The following is an 18,372-nucleotide window of genomic DNA, read 5'->3' as shown; positions in this document are numbered from 1 at the left end:
AAAATATTTCTTACCTTTCAGAAGGGAGGTTTAGGTTATCCAGTTCTGCACTTTCCAGACTATGAGAGCAGTTTTTCAGTAAGATCTAAAAATGGAATTGTATTTTTTTAAATATGTGGATCAGAATTCCTGAAGTTAAACATCTCTCCTTAGCAACTGTATATACTTAGCCAAAAAGAACACGGTTGCGGCTGCTTGTCTGTATGGCTGTTTGCATTTGGTGATTTGTTCATAATGTTTACTTGAATTGCTCTAAGGGTAATAAGGGCTCCATGTAGCTCTGTAACATTAGAAATTGCTGTCAGGAGGAAATTTCCTTACAAGCGATAGGTTTTATGTCCTGGAGGAAGACCAGGACTAAGCATCTGCTAACGCTGTGTTATGTGCTGTACAACTTCAACGTTGAGGCATTGCGCTGAAAAGTGTTTGGCATCTGCTCAGTGGGACCACTTCCGAAACCTTTTTGCACTTCCCAGCATTTCTCCAGGTGTGGAAGGCATTTCTAATTTGATTGCAGGTACTAACTCATCTTTTAGGAAGAACAAAATTACCAGCAAGCAGTGAAATCGTTTGCAAAACTATTGGGTTTGATACACCGAATTATCGCTGTTTCACTTGCATTCAGGATATCATTTATATGTGTGTATTAAAAATATGGCTGGTTTGGAACACATTCAGGAACTTCAGTGCAAACAAACAAACAAAAGTTAACCTTCTAAATGGTTACATTTTGGAATTCTACCACTGCTGAATGCAAGAGGGATGCCGTGAAGAGGATGCTTGTAGTTGAAAACCCGTGCTGACAAAGCAGGAAAAGCTGTGTTGTAGGAGCTCACTCGCAAGGTGTTACGCATTTGTTCCATCAGTGGTACAACTTCTGTTGACTTCAAGGCTGCTCAGGCAGACCTTGTGTGTTTAAATAGATGCATATTGGCTGCAAGCTTTTTAATTATAGTAGCCCTTGGATATGCAGTGTAAATCTGTAATAATTTATAGTGCTACTGGACAATAATAGTCTGAATGTGTTTTTTTCTGCTGTAAATTTCCCTCCTACGGTATGTGTACATAGATTATCACCTTTGCACTGGACTGGCTACACTTCATAACTGAAAAGCAAAAACAAGCCGTGCACTCAAGATGACCGTAGCTTGTGGTGCCAATTGTGGAAATGCATTTGCAGAATGAAAAGTATAGCCTCAGTGCTAGAAATTTGGGTTTTATATTTTTTATCAGCATGCATGGAGACTGAGGATGATATTTTTTAAAAATGAACTTGGTTTTGTACATTTTTCAATGTTTAAAACTCTATGATTTAACATTACCTCTGAACACCAGTGATCAGTCAGTTCTTACAGGAAATACCTCAATTTGAGCATTCTTGTTGTCTGATAGGGTGAAATGGACTACAGCATGTGATGAACTGAGCCAAATGACGTAGATGCTGGAACTAAGCTATGTAAGTCATACGATGATTTACTAAAAGGGAACTAAATGATACACTGCAAGTGTTGAGGTGCAGTATACAGATATGGCTCGTTCTGCCCAGCTGGACATTGTCTTTATGAATGGCTTGTAAATTGGAATTTTCAGCGTGAAGCCAAATTAAAAATGAAACAAAAAAAAGAGTTTAGTTTTCTCTGCATTTTATTTCAATAGGGGTTTTTTTATATATAAGCAAGGTTTACAGTAAGGGAAAGGATACTAATCATTAATTGTGAATGAGTCTGTGTGTCGGGTGTGTCTGTGCCTGTGGCAGGGGCATTGGAACTAGATGATCCTTGCGGCCCCTTCCACCCCAAACACTTCTATGATGTATGTTCCTCCTGGCAGTGTGTATGTGGGAGAGCAGCATTTGTTCATCTGACAGCTGGGGCTATGAAATACAGGGGTTTGAGAGGCTTTTCAGAGACCCATACAATCGTTTTGGTTGGAGAAGACCTCTAAGATCAGTGAGGCCAACTGTCAATCTGACACCACCATTAAACCATGTCCCAAAATGCCATGTCCGTGCATTTTTTGAACACCTCCAAGGATGGCGACTCCATTTCCCTGGGCAGTCCAGGCCAATGCCTGACCCCTCTTTCAGTAAGGAAATTTCTCCTAATACCCAATCTAAACCTCCCCTTGTGCAATTTTAGGCCATTTCCTCTTACTGCTTGTTATTAGGGAGTAGAAACCAACATCCACTTCACTACAGCTGCCTTTCAGGTAGTGGTAGAGAGTAGTAAGGTATCCCTGCAGCCTCCTCCATCAGAGTTCCCTTTGCTGCTCTTAAGACCCTTCTCCAGCTTTATTGCCTATCTCTGGACACGATCCAGCACCTCTCCCTCTTGGCAGCGAGGGGGCCCAAAACCGAACCCAATATTCGAGGTGCGGCTTCACTCGTGTCAGCTACAGGGGCATGATCAGTTCCCTCCTCTTGCTGGCTACACTGTCATTGCTACAGGCCAGCTGCGCACACTGCTGGCTCACGTTCGGCTGGCTGTCAACGCGCACCCCCAAACCTTTGTTCGCTGGGCAGCTTTCCAGCCGCGATTGCTGTCTACCAGAGCACCGCAAGCAGTGGAAACGCAGCGCCGGCCCCTCCCACACGGCCGCGGGCGCTCATAGCGGCGCCCGGCCCTCCCCCCGGACGCCCCTCTGCAGAGGCTGCTGCGAACCCCGCCCCGGATCCGCCATGCTCCCGGCCCGACCGCAGCCAGCAGCCAGCGCGCCAGCTCCGCCCCGCGGCCGCCCCGGGCCAGGCCGTGCCCGGAGCCGGTGGTGAGGAGGAGCTTCCTCCGCGCGCCGGAAGTGACGAGCGGGGCGGATCTGCTGTGGGTTAGGGGATGCGCGAGCGGCGGTGGCGGCGGGGTGGCCCGGTTGATTTCGAGCGGGTCTGCCGGGGGCGGCCGGCGCCATGCTGAGCCGCAGCTCGTTCACCAGCCTGGTGGTGGGGGTGTTTGCCGTGTACGTAGCGCACACTTGCTGGGTGATGTACGGCATCGTCTATACGCGGCCCTGTCCCGCGGCCGCGGCAGCCGGTAGTGGCGCGGCGGGGTGCGTCTGGCCTTACCTGGCGCGGAGGCCGAAGTTGCAGGTGAGCGGTTAGAACGGGCGGGTGGCTACAAGTGCGCGGTGGCGCTGGCCCCGAGAGCGGCCTCCGCTGCCTAGGGAAGCGGCCGGATCCCACTTCGGCCCTTGACCCCTCAGCTGACCTTCCGCGCAGTGGGCTTGTCGGTACCGCACGGGCTTCAGTTCCGGCGGGGAGACGGGAGCGGTGGTGCCGACCCGGGCCTGTCTTTTCTGTCTCCGGCCCTGCACTGATAGAAGCGCCGCGCTGACTCGGCTGACAGCTGCGGTCCCCACCTGGCCTGCCCGCTGCCCCAGGCACCTTGTTCTGCCGGTGAAACTGTGCATATCGGGGTGGGGGCAACAAAAAAGAGGGAGCGCTGCTAGTGCTGTGTGCAGGCTGCCCCGTTGTCCTGTGCAGCGTGCGAGAATGAAGAACGGTTTGGGTTATTTCTGGATTACATTGATCGGCTGGCACAGACAGCGAACACCGAGCAGCCCTGCTGGGGACATGGTTCAACTTAGTCGAAGTCTGTGGATTCAAGTTTTGATCATCCTATAAAACCCATTGCTTAGTGACTGTGTTACAATGTGTTTCAGCCCCCGAAAGGAGAGGAGAGTTAGCTGAAAGCTGTGCTGGTTGTTTGGTTTGGGTTGGTTTTTTTTCCTTTGGGTTTTTTTTTGGTTGGTTGGGTTTTGGGGTGGGTTTTTTGTTTGGTGTTCTTTTTTTGTGTGCATGGTTTTATTTTCCAATATACATGGCAACATCATGTGACTGAAAAATTGAGTGAAGCTGAAGAAGACTCTAAGCATACTGACACCTGACCTCAGTATTTCTGTACTCTGATTTCTCTGTGCTGTGCTTTGATTTCAGTTGAGCGTGTATACTACCACACGATCAAACATTGGGGCTGAGAGTAATATAGATCTGGTTTTGAACGTGAAGGATTTTGATATTGAGTCCAAATTTGAAAGGTAGGTATACAAACCATGAGTTCTTCTGGAGCATGTAGTCTAACTAATAGTTGCATGCATGGGAGTGAACATGAAGTAAGACTGTTCATGAAGGTTGTGTGGATAAGGGAGGGTTGTTCTTACGATCTTCGTTAAAGCCGGTTTTGTACACTTAACAAGCTATTTTCTTCACATGTACTTTAATAAAATGATAACCATGTTTGCCATGTTAAGGCAGGGAAGATATTAGTCAGATTTCAGCCTTGGAGTTGAGGACAAAATACTGCCATTAAAAGTAGTACTTTCTTCTTTAATGAATAGAATAGGATAGAATAGACCAGGTTGGAAGAGACCTTCAAGATCATCACGTCCAACCTATCATCCAACACCACCTAATCAACTAAACCAGGCAACCAAGCACCCTATAAAGTCTCCTCCTGAACACCTCCAATGATGGCCACTCCACCACCTCCTCGGGCAGCCCATTCCAATGGGCAATCACTCTCTCTGTGTAGAACTTCCTCCTAACCTCCAGCCTAAACCTCCCCTGGTGCAGCCTGAGACTGTGTCCTCTTGTTCTGGTGCTGGGTGCCTGGGAGAAGAGACCAAACTCTGTCTGTCTACAACCTCCCTTCAGGTAGTTGTAGAGAGCCATAAGGTCACCCCTGAGTCTCCTCTTCTCCAGGCTAAGCAACCCCAACTCCCTCAGCCTCTCCTCATAGGGCTTGTGTTCCAAGCCCCTCACCAACTTCGTTGCCCTTCTCTGGACACGCTCCAGCAAGTCAACATCCTTCCTAAACTGAGGGGCCCAGAACTGGACACAGGACTCGAGGTGTGGCCTAACCAGTGCAGTGTACAGGGGCAGAATGACCTCCCTGCTCCTGCTGGCCATACTGTTCCTGATGCAGGCCAGGATGCCATTGGCCCTCTTGGCTGCCTGGGCACACTGCAGGCTCATGTTCAGCCTACCATTGACCAGTACCCCCAGGTCCCTCTCTGTCTGGCTGCTCTCCAGCCACTCTGACCCCAGCCTGTAGCTCTGCATGGGGTTGCTGTGGCCAATGTGCAGAACCCGGCACTTGGACGTGTTAAATCTCATGCCGTTGGACTCTGCCCATCTGTCCAGCCTGTTGAGGTACCTCTGCAAACCTCTCTACCCTCCAGCAGATCAACTCCTGTCCCCAGCTTGGTGTCATCCACAAATTCACTGATGATGGACTCAATGCCCTCATCCAGATCATCAATAAAGATGTTAAAGAGCATGGGGCCCAGCACTGATCCCTGGGGCACACCACTAGTGACTGGCTGCCAGCTGGCTGTGGCACCATTCACCACCACTCTCTGGGCTCGGCCCTCCAGCCAGTTCCTAACCCAATGCAGTGTGCTCCCATCCAAGCCATGGGCTGACAGCTTGGCCAGGAGTTTGCTGTGGGGGACAGTGTCAAAGGCCTTGCTGAGGTCCAGGTAGACTACATCCACAAGCCCCCCCACATCCACCAGGCAGTCACCTGATCATAGAAGATCAGGTTGGTCAGGCAGGACCTGCCCTTCCTAAATCCATGTTGGCTGGGCCTGATCCCTTGGCCATCCTGTGATTGCACTCAAGATGACCTGTTCCATAATCTTGCCTGGCACTGAGGTCAGGATGACAGGTCTGGAATTCCTTGGCTAAAAGTTCCCGAAATAGTTGATGAATTAAACGTTCATTGAAGTGATCTGCTAAGTTCATCTGGAACTGAGAAACAGGTTCTTAGGTAAATTTTTCATGTACTGAAAATCATCTCATTGAAAGAAACAAGGCTAGACTAGTAAATACAGAGTGCTTGCTTCTCTTGTGTAGATTGTACAAAGCTTGAATGCTGCCCTCTGTTCCCTATCACCCTTTTCAGATTCTGCTCTACACGGCCCCTGGAAGTGTTCAAAAAAGATTGGATGTGGCACTTGAAGCCATGCTTTAGTTGTCAGGAGGTGTTAGGTATTAGGTTGGACTTGATGATCTCTCAGGTCTTTTCCAACCTGGTCAATTCTGTGGTTCTCAGTGGCTGTACTTGGTATAGTGTACGTAGAATGCGCTGAGCTTAGGTGTTGGTTAGTTTGCATCAGTGAACTGTTTTCAGCCACCTAGGCAAATGGTATACAAAAGTGTGCATTACTTGTAACAGCATAAATTACTTTTCATTGTGAAAATCTAAGTCAGAATGCCCAGAAATGCTTGAGGCTTTTTTTCTAGTAACAGGTGTAGCCCGTCTGCTATCTACATCACGTTCTTAATAGTTGCAGCTTCAGACCTGGAACAGAACCTGGAAGTCAAAGCTGTGTTCTCTTTTCTTGCATTTTAGCAACATGCTTTTCTATATCTGTTTCAGTGCTGATGATTGTACAAGTAAGGTTTCTAGCAGTTTGGGGTTTCAGGGTCATAGAATTGTCAGGGTTGGAAGGGACCTCAAGGATCATCTAGTTCTAACCCCCCTACCATGGACAGTGACACCTCACGCTACATCAGATTGCTTAGAGCCACATCCAGCCTGGCCTTAAAAACCTCCAGGGATGGGGCTTCTGCCACCTTCCTGGACAGCCTATTCCACTGTCTTACCACCCTCATTGGGAAGAACTTCTTCCTAGCATCCAATCTGAAGAAATTGGTGCTAAGATGGAATAAGATTGTGTGGAGGTGTGGAGGTAGCAGGGAGAAGGATCAGGCCTGACCACGTGGCAGAGAAGCAAGGAGCCACCAGCAGTCCTTGTCCAAGCAAAGGCAGGGCCCAGGAGACCTAATGGCTGTAGTATCCTCCTTTTTATAGCCTTGCTGGGCAGGGAGGGGGAGTGGAACAGACTAATTTAGTTTCCCAGGGGGAGAACCCCCTGCAGGAAGGGCGATGCTCTGACAAGCCCCGCTTCCCTGCTTCCAGGATGGGGCGCATTAACCCATCACACAGGTGTAGAGCAGGCATCATGCAAGATTGTAAGTGGAATGATTGCTCAGCTGAAACAAGGGGAGTGATTTCATCATTTGGGGCTCCAGTCTAGAGTTCTGTGCTTGGCATGCTATATCTGAGGAGATATTTTATTAATGCAAAGCACTTGGCAAAACTTGATTTTTCCTTTCAAACATTTTGTCACGTATGCAATCTGTGATACGCATTCAGCACAGAGAAAGGTATTTTCTGCAAGTGCCGTGATAATGTTAGCCCTGTGACCTATTGGCAGGGGAAAACAACAAAAGATCTGATGAAGCAGCCCTGTGTTATCTAAGGTAATAAAGGACGAATTGGGCAAAGATTCAAGTATCTTAACATCATAGTAAAACTTCGGAAATGCAAATATTATGATTCATCCCCGGTATGAAAATTGATCCCAGCCACCCATGGCTCATTAGGACACATTAGCCAGAACTACCTACTGTGTGTCAGGCCACCCAAAGGTCTTTTTAAACCTTTTCTTGCTTCCTTCCTGAACATAGTCTACCTGGATTTCAGCAAGGTCTTTGATACCATCCCCCACAGCAAACTCCTGGCCAAGCTGTCAGCCCATGGCTTGGACAGCATCACTCTCTGCTGGATTAGGAACTGGCTGGAGGGCTGAGTCCAGAGAGTGGTGGTGGAATAGTGCCACATCCAGCTTGCAGCCAGTCGCTAGTGGTGTGCCCCGGGATCAGTGTTGGGCCCTATCCTGTTCAATATCTTTATCGATGATCTGGATGAGGGGATTGAGTCCATCATCAGTAAGTTTGCAGATGACACCAAGCTGGGGGCAGGAGTTGATCTGTTAGAGGGACCTTGACAGGTTGGACAGATGGGCAGAATCCAAGGGCATGCAGTGCTACAGGCTAGGGTCAGAGTGGCTGGAGAGTGGCCAGGCAGAAAAGGACCTGAGGGTACTGGTTGATAGTAAGCTTAACATGAGCCAGCAGTGTGCCCAAGTGGCCAAGAAGGCCAATGGCATCCTGGCCTGGATCAGGAACAGTGTGGCCAGCAGGAGCAGGGAGGTCATTCTGCCCCTGTACTCTGCACTGGTTAGGCCACACCTTGAGTCCTGTGTCCAGTTCTAGGCCCCTCAGTTTAGGAAAGATGTTGAGTTGCTGGAACATGTCCAGAGAAGGGCAACAAAGCTGGGGAGGGGTTTGGAGCACAAGCCCTGTGAGGGAGCAGCTGAGGGAGCTGGGGTTGCTTAGCCTGGGGAAGAGGAGGCTCAGGGGAGACCTTATTGCTGTTGACAACTACCTGAAGGGAGGTTGTAGCCAGGTGGGGGTTGGTCTCTTCTCCCAGGCAATCAGCACCAGAACAAGAGGACACAGTCTCAATCTGCACCAGGGGAGGTTTAGGCTGGAGGTTAGGAAGAAGTTCTTCAGAGAAAGAGAGATTTGCCATTGGAATGCAAGTGGTGGAGGTGATAGAGTCACCATCCCTGGAGGTGTTTAGGAAGAAACTGGATGGGGTGCTTGGTTGCATGGTTTAGCTGATTAGATGGTGTTGGATGATAGGTTGGACTCGGTGATCTCGAAGGTCTCTTCCAACCTGGTTAATTCCATTCTATTCTATCTTCAGTGGTCCTTATATGTAATAGCTAAATATGTCAATGTGTGCTGCACTGTCTTAACCTATTTCTTTTGTATTTTAGGACAGTGAATGTCTCTGTACCAAAGAAAACTCGGAATAATGGCACATTATATGCCTATGTATTTCTTCATCACGCTGGAATTTTGCCATGGCATGACAGTAAGCAGGTGCATATAGTAAGCCCACTGACCACATACATGGTCCCTAAACCCGAAGAGATTAATTTGCTCACTGGGGAATCAGCCACACAGGTAGGTATTTGTTCCAACTACAGATAACAACTGCAAAAAGGTAATTTCTTTCGTGGACTTTTCTAGTGTTAGCTTTTTTTTCTGCTTGCATTTTTACACTCGTAATACTACTAGAAAAACATTTTGACCGCCTTCTTCTTGATTATCAGCTTGGGTGTGAATAGTAGAGGGCTTAGCACAGCAGAGGTAGAGCACTTTGTAACACTGGCTGCTATTAAAACACTTCCCTAGACTTGTTAGTTGTTACTTCTTTAAGGATTCATTGCTTTTGATGGAAATTTGCCTTTGACACCATCCCCCACAGCAAACTGCTGGCTAAGCTGTCAGCTCATGGCTTGGACTGCAACACTCTGCTGGGTTAGGAACTGGCTGGAGGGCCAAGCCCAGAGAGTGGTGGTGAATGGTGCCACATCCAGCTGGTGGCCAGGCACCAGTGGTGTGCCCCAGGGATCAGTGCTGGGCCCCATCCTCTTTAATATCTTCACTGATGATCTGGATGAGGGCATTGAGACAGTCATCAGTAAATTTGCAGATGACAACAACCTGGGAGCAGATGTTGGTCAGTTAGAGGGTGGAAAGGCTCTGCAGAGGGACCTTGACAGGCTGGACAGATGGGCAGAGTACAGTGGAATGGCATTTGACAAGTCCAAGTGCCAGGTGCTGCACTTTGGCTACAACAACCCCATGCAGAGCTACAGGTTGGGGTCAGAGCGGCTGGAGAGCTGCCAAACAGAGAGGGACCTGGGGGTGCTGATTGACAGCTGCCTAAACATGAGCCAGCAGTGTGCCCAGGTGGCCAAGAAGGCCAATGGCATCCTGGCCTGCATTAGGAATAGTGTGGCCAGCAGGAGCAGGGAGGTCATTGTGCCACTGTACTCTGCATTGGTTAGGCCACACCTTGAGTCCTGTGTCCAGTTCTGGGCCCCTCAGTTTAGGAAAGAAACATTTGAACTTGTCCAGAGAAGGGCACTGAGGCTGGGGAGAGGCCTTGAGCACAAGCCCTATGAGGAGAGGTTGAGGGAGCTGGGATTGTTTAGCCTGGAGAAGAGGAGGCTCAGGGGTGACCTCTTTGCTGTCTACAACTATCTGAAAGATGGTTGTAGCCAGGTGAGGGTTGGTCTCTTCTCTTTAGCAGCCAGCACCAGAACAAGGGGACACAGTCTCAAGCTGCAGCAGGGGAAGTTTAGGCTTGAGGTGAGGAGAAAGTTCTTCACTGAGCAAGTCATTTGTCATTGGAATGTGCTGCCCAGGGAAGTGGTGGAGTCACCATCCCTGGAGGTGTTCAAGAGGGGATTGGACGTGGCACTTGGTGCCATGGTCCAGTCATGAGGTCTGTGGAGACAGGTTGGACTTGATCTTTGAGGTCTCTTCCAACCTTGGTGGTACTGTGATACTGTGCAGTATTGTTCTGTTACAGTCTAATGCTGCTTTCTATAGTGAATTGGATTCAGATGAAGTAATGTGCTTTTCTTTTATAAAAACAGGGATGCTAACTTTATTTTGACATTAGTGAGTGACCAATGTCAAGTTGTTTATTTTCCTTTAGGATGTTCTTACTTTTCCAGTTCAGTTCAAGAGAATAATACTCAAGTGTGGAGAATGCAGTGTTCATGAATAGATGGCTGTTGTGCCTCATCTTAAGTGGAGCTTAATGATTACACTGTTGTTCTTTGTAATCTGAAATGTTCCTGTCTGTGGGTAGCAGTGCTGTTTCTAAATCCTGTCAGAATGTAGTTAAAAGTGAGTTCAGGATAGAGTCCCAACACTTAAGTCAGAAGGTGGTTTTGATCCAAAGAAAAGCAAGTAGAATGCCCTGGAGAAACTATATTTGGTTTCATCACTGCTTTACACAGCCTTTGGAAGCTCAGAAGTTTAAGTGGCCTGATCTTTTTACTCCCCAAAATGAGTAAGATTGGTCACCCACATCCTTTTGACTGTTTTGAAGTACCATCAGATTGCTCTGCAGTCTTTATTTGAAAGTGACTTTGTCTGACAGCCACATTCCTAAGTTATTAACATTAATCATCACAGTGTTTGTTCTTCATGAACAAGGCCATGAGTGGGCACTCAGGTTATTCACTGACAGATTATGATGGGTCTTTACAACACATTAGAGTCATCAGGACAGTCCAAGTTGTATTTGAGTAAAACACTTGATCAGATTAAAATCAAGGTGAAGCATTTCTTACTGGGCTTCTTTTCTATGATTTAGTTAATGACTCCCTAGTTTCTGTGAGTTAGAGTATTAACCTATTCAAAATTCTGTATTGTATAGCAGTGTCTGTGTTTACTGTATTTTTCTAAAGCAAATTGAAGCAGAAAAACAGATCAGTGCTCTAGATGGGCCTGTCTCTCACTGGAGGTCAAGATTAACCTTAAATGTCATGGTGGAAGACTTTGTGTTTGATGGCTCATCCCTCCCTGCTGACGTTCACCGTTACATAAAGATGTAAGTTGATGAGTTAATTTTGCTAGATGTGCTGTTACAAACTTACTGCATGTTTCTTCACAGATCCTCTCAGTTTGAATTGGCACTTGAAAGAACAGATGCTTTGTATCTTTGTAAGGTACTATGTACTAGAAAACCTTGTTGGTGATATCTTGTTCCTGAGTAGGTCAGAGTTTAGGATGGGGTTTTTTGTATGGAGTTATGGTAAGACAAAGCAGAACTACAAAGATGCAAGCAAAAGCTCAGAGCAAGTTGCTTTATACCTTCTCCAGTTGGGTATCCAAGGATGGAGATGCCATAACCTTTCTGGTTAACTTGGTTCTAGTTTTCAGTTACCACTGTAGCTAAAAGGGAAAAAAAAAGGGGTGGGGGTTGTGTATTTAAAAAGAATTTTCTGTGTTTGGGGTTTGCCCAACTGTTCTCTTGAAGGAAGTCACCCACTTCCTTTACTAGAAGCTACACATGTCAGTCCTTTGCACTTTTTTGTTTGTTCATTGATCGGCTGGCACAGACAGCGAACACCGAGCAGCCCTGCTGGGGTCATGGTTCAACTTAGTCAAAGTCTGTGGATTCAAGTTTTGATCATCCTATAAAACCCATTGCTTAGTGACTGTGTTACAATGTGTTTCAGCCCCCGAAAGGAGAGAAGAGTTAGCTGAAAGCTGTGCTGGTTGTTTGGTTTGGGTTGGGTTTTTTTCCTTTGGGGTTTTTTTTTGGTTGGTTGGGTTTTGGGGTGGGTTTTTTGTTTGGTGTTCTTTTTTTGTGTGCATGGTTTTATTTTCCAATATACATGTCAACATCATGTGACTGAAAAATTGAGTGAAGCTGAAGAAGACTCTAAGCATACTGACACCTGACCTCAGTATTTCTGTACTCTGATTTCTCTGTGCTGTGCTTTGATTGTAAGATGTAAGTTGATGAGTTAATTTTGCTAGATGTGCTGTTACAAACTTACTGCAAGTTTCTTCACAGATCCTCTCAGTTTGAATTGGCACTTGAAAGAATAGATGCTTTGTATCTTTGTAAGGTACTATGTACTAGAAAACCTTGTTGGTGATATCTTCTTCCTGAGTAGGTCAGAGTTTAGGATGGGGGTTTTTTGTATGGAGTTATGGTAAGACAAAGCAGAACTACAAAGATGCAAGCAAAATGCTACAGCAAACTTCATACCCTCTTGTTCTCATATCATACCTCTGGCCTTTAAAGCAATTACTGTCCCTTGACCTTTCCAGTTATCCTTCATCTGCAAATAATTACCTGCAAGTGCTGAAGAGGCCTAGGTGATCTACACCACCTTCTTCCTCCCTTTGTGCTTGACCTTGTTTTGCTTTGGCAGTGTGTGTTCCTGCACTGTGTTGTTTTCTCAAGAAAATACTAAAAAAACCCAAGGATAGGGTTTTTCTGCCTCTGAATGCAGATATTGCCTTTTGTTCATAGTTGCTGAAAGAGCTTACTATGTTAACCACGTAAGTAGTGCCCTCTTGGCTTGTGCTGCTGTACGTTGATGCCTTTCTCTACAAGTACCCGGTTAAGTCCAGAAGTAGTTGCTTAATCAGCAGACACTGGGGTTCTGGGATAGCTTCCCAGCCAGAACAGATGAATTAGTAACTCATAATGTAGTAACAAGAAGGTGTTGGACTGGAGTTGATGAAGGAGGATAATTTTGCTGTTCGTGTTTAGATATGCATCAGTGCTGTTTTGCCATTGCATTGTACAGGAGATACTTTGGATGAGAAACAGCCTGCTGCAATTCCACTAGCAGCAGCTTTAATTGTGGTTCTTGTTGGAGAAATATAAACCTCTCTCTAAATTCCATTTAGTACTTTTCTATACTACTGTTTTCTGCTGAACCCAGAAACTCCAGGCCAGTCAGCCTGACCTCAGTGCCAGGGAAAATGATGGAGCAGATTATCCTGGCGGCAATAACTGCGCACCCGAAGGATGGCCAAGGGCTCAGGTCCAGCCAGCATGGATTTAGGAAGGGCAGGTCCTGCCTCTCCAACCTGATCTCCTTCTATGATCAGGTGACCCATCTGGTGGACGTGGGGAGGCCTGTGGATGTGGTCTACCTGGACTTCAGCAAGGCCTTTGACACTGTCCCCCACAGCAAACTGCTGGCTAACCTGTCAGCTCATGGCTTGGACTGCAACACTCTGTGCTGGGTTAGGAACTGGCTGGAGGGCTGAGTCCAGAGAGTGGTGGAGAATGGTGCCACATCCAGCTGGTGGCCAGGCACCAGTGGTGTGCCCCAGGGATCAGTGCTGGGCCCCATCCTCTTTAACATCTTCATTGATGATCTGGATGAGGGGATTGAGTCAGTCATCAGCAAATTTGCAGATGACACCAAGTTAGGAGCAGATGTTGGTCAGTTAGAGGATAGAAGGGCTCTGCAGAGGGACCTCGACCGACTGGACAGATGGGTGGAGTCCAACATGATGGCATTCAACAAGTCCAAGTGCCAGGTGCTGCACTTTGGCCACGGCAACCCCGTGCAGAGCTATAGGCTGGGGACAGAGTGGCTGGAGAGCGGCCAAACAGAGAGGGACCTGGGGGTGCTGATTGACAGCTGCCTAAACATGAGCCAGCAGTGTGCCCAGGTGGCCAAGAAGGCCAACAGCATCCTGGCCTGCATTAGGAACAGTGTGGCCAGCAGGAGCAGGGAGGTCATTGTGCCCCTGTACTCTGCATTGGTTAGGCCACACCTTGAGTCCTGTGTCCCGTGCTGGGCCCCTCAGTTTAAGAAGGACATTGAGACGCTTCAACATGTCCAGAGAAGGTCAATGAGGCTGGGGAGAGGCCTTGAGCACAAGCCCTATGAGGAGAGGCTGAGAGAGCTGGGATTGTTTAGCCTGGAGAAGAGGAGGCTCAGGGGGTGACCTTATTGCTCTCTACAACTACCTGAAAGGTGGTTGTAGCCAGGAAGGGGTTGGTCTCTTCTCCCAGGCAACCAGCACCAGAACAAGAGGACACAGTCTCAGGCTGCACCAGGGGAAGTTTAGGCTCAAGGTGAGGAGAAAGTTCTTCACTGAGAGAGTCGTTCGCCATTGGGATGTGCTGCCCAGGGAGGTGGTGGAATCACCGTCCCTGGAGGTGTTCAAGAGGGGATTGGATGTGGCACTTGGCGCCATGGTCTAGTCATGAGGTCTGCCGAGGCAGGTTGGACTTGATGATCTTCGAGGTCTCTTCCAATCTTGGTGATACTGTGATACTGTATATTTAGTATACAGCCTTTCTTAGCATGCATAAAGACTTCTTTCTCTTCTCAACAACTAAAATTCAACTTTCAGGCTTTAAAAAGCTCCCCTGTGCTAGTTCTGTAGACGTTTAGTTAGATCACACCATGTAAATAACTGCTTTTCTAATGAAGAACCTAAAGAACTTGGCTCTTGCTGCATTAGGGCAAATACTTTTCAAGGATACTGACAAAGCAACTGTTTGTAAGTCATAATTTGCTGAGTAACTCTACAGGATCTATTTTGCAGAGGGCTTAAGGGCTGGGAAATTTATATTGGTTTCATGTAGGCTGTTGAGGTCAAAGAGCAATCTGATCAAGAGCCTACGCTGAAAAGGCGTAGGAGCTTTCTGTTCCTTGTGCACTGTCTCCAGTGGTATCTAGCCTTCCCATGTGTGTACCAGCCATCATGTCCAGTTCCATGCTAGCTGGAGCATGTGCAGTTGCTGACCTGCTAGATGCCATTGGGGGTGCAGAGGAGTGATGGACACCGTGGAGAATTGTCATTGCTGCAGTTAGAGAGGGATACTGGAGACAAAGGATACAACTATATTGCAGTAAATTTCAGCACGTTTCTCAAACTTTTTATTTCCTCCACCCTTGGTCATGCAACAGCTTCAGCTTCAGATTTGTCTTTTTTTAAACTATGGCTTATTCTGTCTTTTTATGGGAATCTAATAGCAAAGTAAAAGGAGAAATTCAGCATGCTTATCTTTTTATACAGATGTTTCTCAGTTAAACACTCTGGGCTAGTGACTTCTTCCTTGCTGTGTGTTAAAAGAAAATGTGCCTGAAAAGGTAGTGGGAATTAGTTTGCATGAGTAGATCTGAAAGTGATAAATGAGTGCTGATTGGAATAAAACAGTTTTCTTTTTAGATCACAACAGTCACAAAATCCATGTTTAAATATCCTAGGGTTCAACTGGGGAAGACGGTGCATTACCTTCCAATCCTATTTATTGACCAGCTAAGCAACAGAGTGAAAGATTTGATGGTGAGTAATACAATGCATTTAATTACATGCTAACAGTTTTAACAGTAACCTTCAGTGTTGTTTTAATTGAGATTTTGTCATAGGTTGTTTACTGTAATGAAAAAAACATAAATTCATAAAAGGGCTCTATCACTGACTGTCTGACTTGATGTGGTCAGCTGTGGTAGCTATGGAAGGTGGATCTGGGGTTTGAGACTCCAGTCTGGCAGAAGTATCTACTAAGCACTCCCTTCTGTTCCACCAAAAGGTATTTGGATTCTGTTGCTTCTACCTTTTGAGTGGGCATGAGGACATCACTGTGACACCAACTGTTGTGGGAGCAGTCTAATGAGCAATTTGATTCCCTTAGCTGAAGAAGCTGTATCAGAATGCCAGAGTGGCTTCTGCTATCTTCTGGGGAAACGAGCATCAAAGACAGCTGATACTAGGACTACTCTGAGATAAGTCAGTAGCTGTTATCTCCAAAAAATTCACTTGTTAACTTTTTCACTGGTGCTCCCTATCCAGTTAGAGTAGCTTGAGCACCTGGAAGCTTGATGTTGCAGTACATGCAATGATTTTGTGTACTCAGCCAATTCAGGACTTAGAAACTCAATAACTGAATTACAGAAGGATGAGGTTGGACAACATTTCTGGAGGTTCCTAGTCCAGCACTCCTGCTCAGAGCAAGTTGCTTTATACCTTCTCCAGTTGGGTATCCAAGGATGGAGATGCCATAACCTTTCTGGTTCTAGTCTTCAGTTACCACTGTAGCTAAAAGGAAAAAAAAAAGGGGTGGGGGTTGTACATTTAAAAAGAATTTTCTGTGGGGTTTGCCCAACTATTCTCTTGAAGGAAGTCACCCACTTCCTTTACTGCAAGCTACACATGTCAGTCCTTTGCACTTTTTTGTTTCAACTTTTTTTGTTTGTTATTAAGAAGGAGACTCTCTCTTTGACAGGTTATAAATCATTCAACAACAGAACTACCTCTTACAGTGTCCTATGACAAAATCTCTCTTGGAAAACTCCGATTCTGGATCCACATGCAGGATGCTGTGTACTCCCTGCAACAGTTTGGTATGTATTTTTGTCTTCAGTGACCATAGGCCAAAAAAATAATGTTTGACCCCTTGATATTTTTCTTCAAAGTGCACAGGCAACACTTTAGCACTCTTGTTTTTTTCTTGTTAGCTGGTGAAAAGGTCTAATGCTACAAATCAGGTGTTTTAGCCAAAGGTAAAGATGAAAATAAAATGTTGACAGAAATAGAGAGGTGGATTAACCATTTTTAAAATAAATTTTATTTGGATGGTACAAGAGGCCAAAATAGGAAGAATTTTTGCCATGGGTTTTTCCTGTCATCCATGGAACAGGATTGGTGTTAACCTTTGACATCAGGTCTATACAGCTGATGACTAGACATAGACTTGCAGTGAAATACAGATGAGGCACAGCAAGGTCTTTGGACTCAAGCTTAGCATGAAGGTGGAATCTGGGTTCTGATCATACTGCTTCTGAGACTCCAGAATGGGCTGTCCTCTCACTTTGGATGAGTTACTAATTTTAAGGTAATTTATATAAACCTGAGGCTTAACATGAATGAAACTTAAATTCTGTTTCACTTAAATGTAGTGAAGCAAGTGCACACTTTGACTCCGGGGTTCATATGCTCTGTGTTGGTGATGGTGTGGCCACACTTTTACTGATGCACACCTTTGTAAGTCTATCACAGTGTCACTGAGGTTGGAAGAGACCTCAAAGATAATCAAGTCCAACCTGTCACCACAGACCTCATGACTAGACCATGGCACCAAGTGCCACATCCAATCCCCTCTTGAACACCTCCAGGGATGGTGACTCCACCACCTCCCTGGGCAGCACATTCCAATGACGAATGACTCGCTCGGTGAAGAACTTTCTCCTCACCTCGAGTCTAAACCTCCCCTGGTGCAGCTTGAGACTGTGTCCTCTTGTTCTGGTGCTGGTTGCCTGGGAGAAGAGACCAACCCCTTCCTGGCTACAACCACCTTTCAGGTAGTTGTAGAGAGCAATGAGGTCACCCCTGAGCCTTCTCTTTTCCAGGCTAAACAATCCCAGCTCCCTCAGCCTCTCCTCACAGGGCTGTGCTCAAGGCCTCTCCCCAGCCTTGTTGCCCTTCTCTGGACACATTCAAGTGTCTCAATGTCCTGCCTAAACTGAGGGGCCCAGAACTGGACACAGTCCTCAAGGTGTGGCCTAACCAATGCTGAGTACAGGGGCACAAGGACTTCCCTGCTTCTGCTGGCCACACTATTCCTAATGCAGGCCAGGATGCCATTGGCCCTCTTGGCCACCTGGGCACACTGCTGGCTCATGTTTAGACAGCTGTCAATCAGCACCCCCAGGTCCCTCTCTGTTTGGCAACTCTCCAGCCACTCTGACCCCAGCCTGTAGCTCTACATGGGGTTGTTATGGCCAATGTGCAGCACCCAACACTTGGATTTGTTGAATGACATCCTGTTGGACTCTGCCCATTGTCCAGTCGGTCAAGGTCCCTCTGCAGAGCCCCTCTGCCCTTCAGCAGACCAACATCTGCTGGAGGGCAGCGGTCTATCCCATCCCGTCCCGTCCCGTCCCGTCCCGTCCCGTCCCGTCCTGTCCCGTCCCATCCCATCCCATCCCATCCCATCCCATCCCATCCCATCCCATCCCATCCCATCCCATCTAAGAGCAATTAACTTTCTTGTGGTACTTGAATAATTCTTTGTTCTTTTTCGTAGGGTTTTCAGAAAAGGATGCAGATGAAGTAAAAGGAATTTTTGTTGATACCAACCTGTACTTCCTGGCATTGACATTCTTTGTAGCAGCATTCCATGTAAGTTCAGACACTTTGTTTTTCAGGAATTACAGCATATGAAATTAAAA

The 18,372-nt window shown here is 46.8% G+C and overlaps 1 protein-coding gene across 1 annotated transcript in view; it reads left to right on the top strand.

Moving 5' to 3' along the window:
- Positions 1 to 2,807: 2,807 nt before the first annotated feature.
- CLPTM1L (CLPTM1 like) overlaps positions 2,808 to 18,372 on the top strand; it is a 38,776-nt gene continuing 23,211 nt past the window's right edge. The window contains exons 1-7 of the mRNA XM_054164261.1: positions 2,808 to 3,079; positions 3,926 to 4,026; positions 8,623 to 8,812; positions 11,119 to 11,261; positions 15,409 to 15,487; positions 16,428 to 16,545; positions 18,228 to 18,322. Coding sequence (XP_054020236.1) covers positions 2,900 to 3,079; positions 3,926 to 4,026; positions 8,623 to 8,812; positions 11,119 to 11,261; positions 15,409 to 15,487; positions 16,428 to 16,545; positions 18,228 to 18,322 — 906 coding nt within the window. The 5' untranslated portion in view covers positions 2,808 to 2,899. The remainder of the gene's footprint in view (positions 3,080 to 3,925; positions 4,027 to 8,622; positions 8,813 to 11,118; positions 11,262 to 15,408; positions 15,488 to 16,427; positions 16,546 to 18,227; positions 18,323 to 18,372) is intronic.

This window comes from Dryobates pubescens, chromosome 9, assembly GCF_014839835.1.
Source record: "Dryobates pubescens isolate bDryPub1 chromosome 9, bDryPub1.pri, whole genome shotgun sequence".
Taxonomy (NCBI): Eukaryota; Metazoa; Chordata; class Aves; order Piciformes; family Picidae; genus Dryobates; species Dryobates pubescens.
The sequence above is the reverse complement of the archived record's forward strand: the minus strand, read 5'-3'. Positions and strand labels throughout refer to the sequence as shown.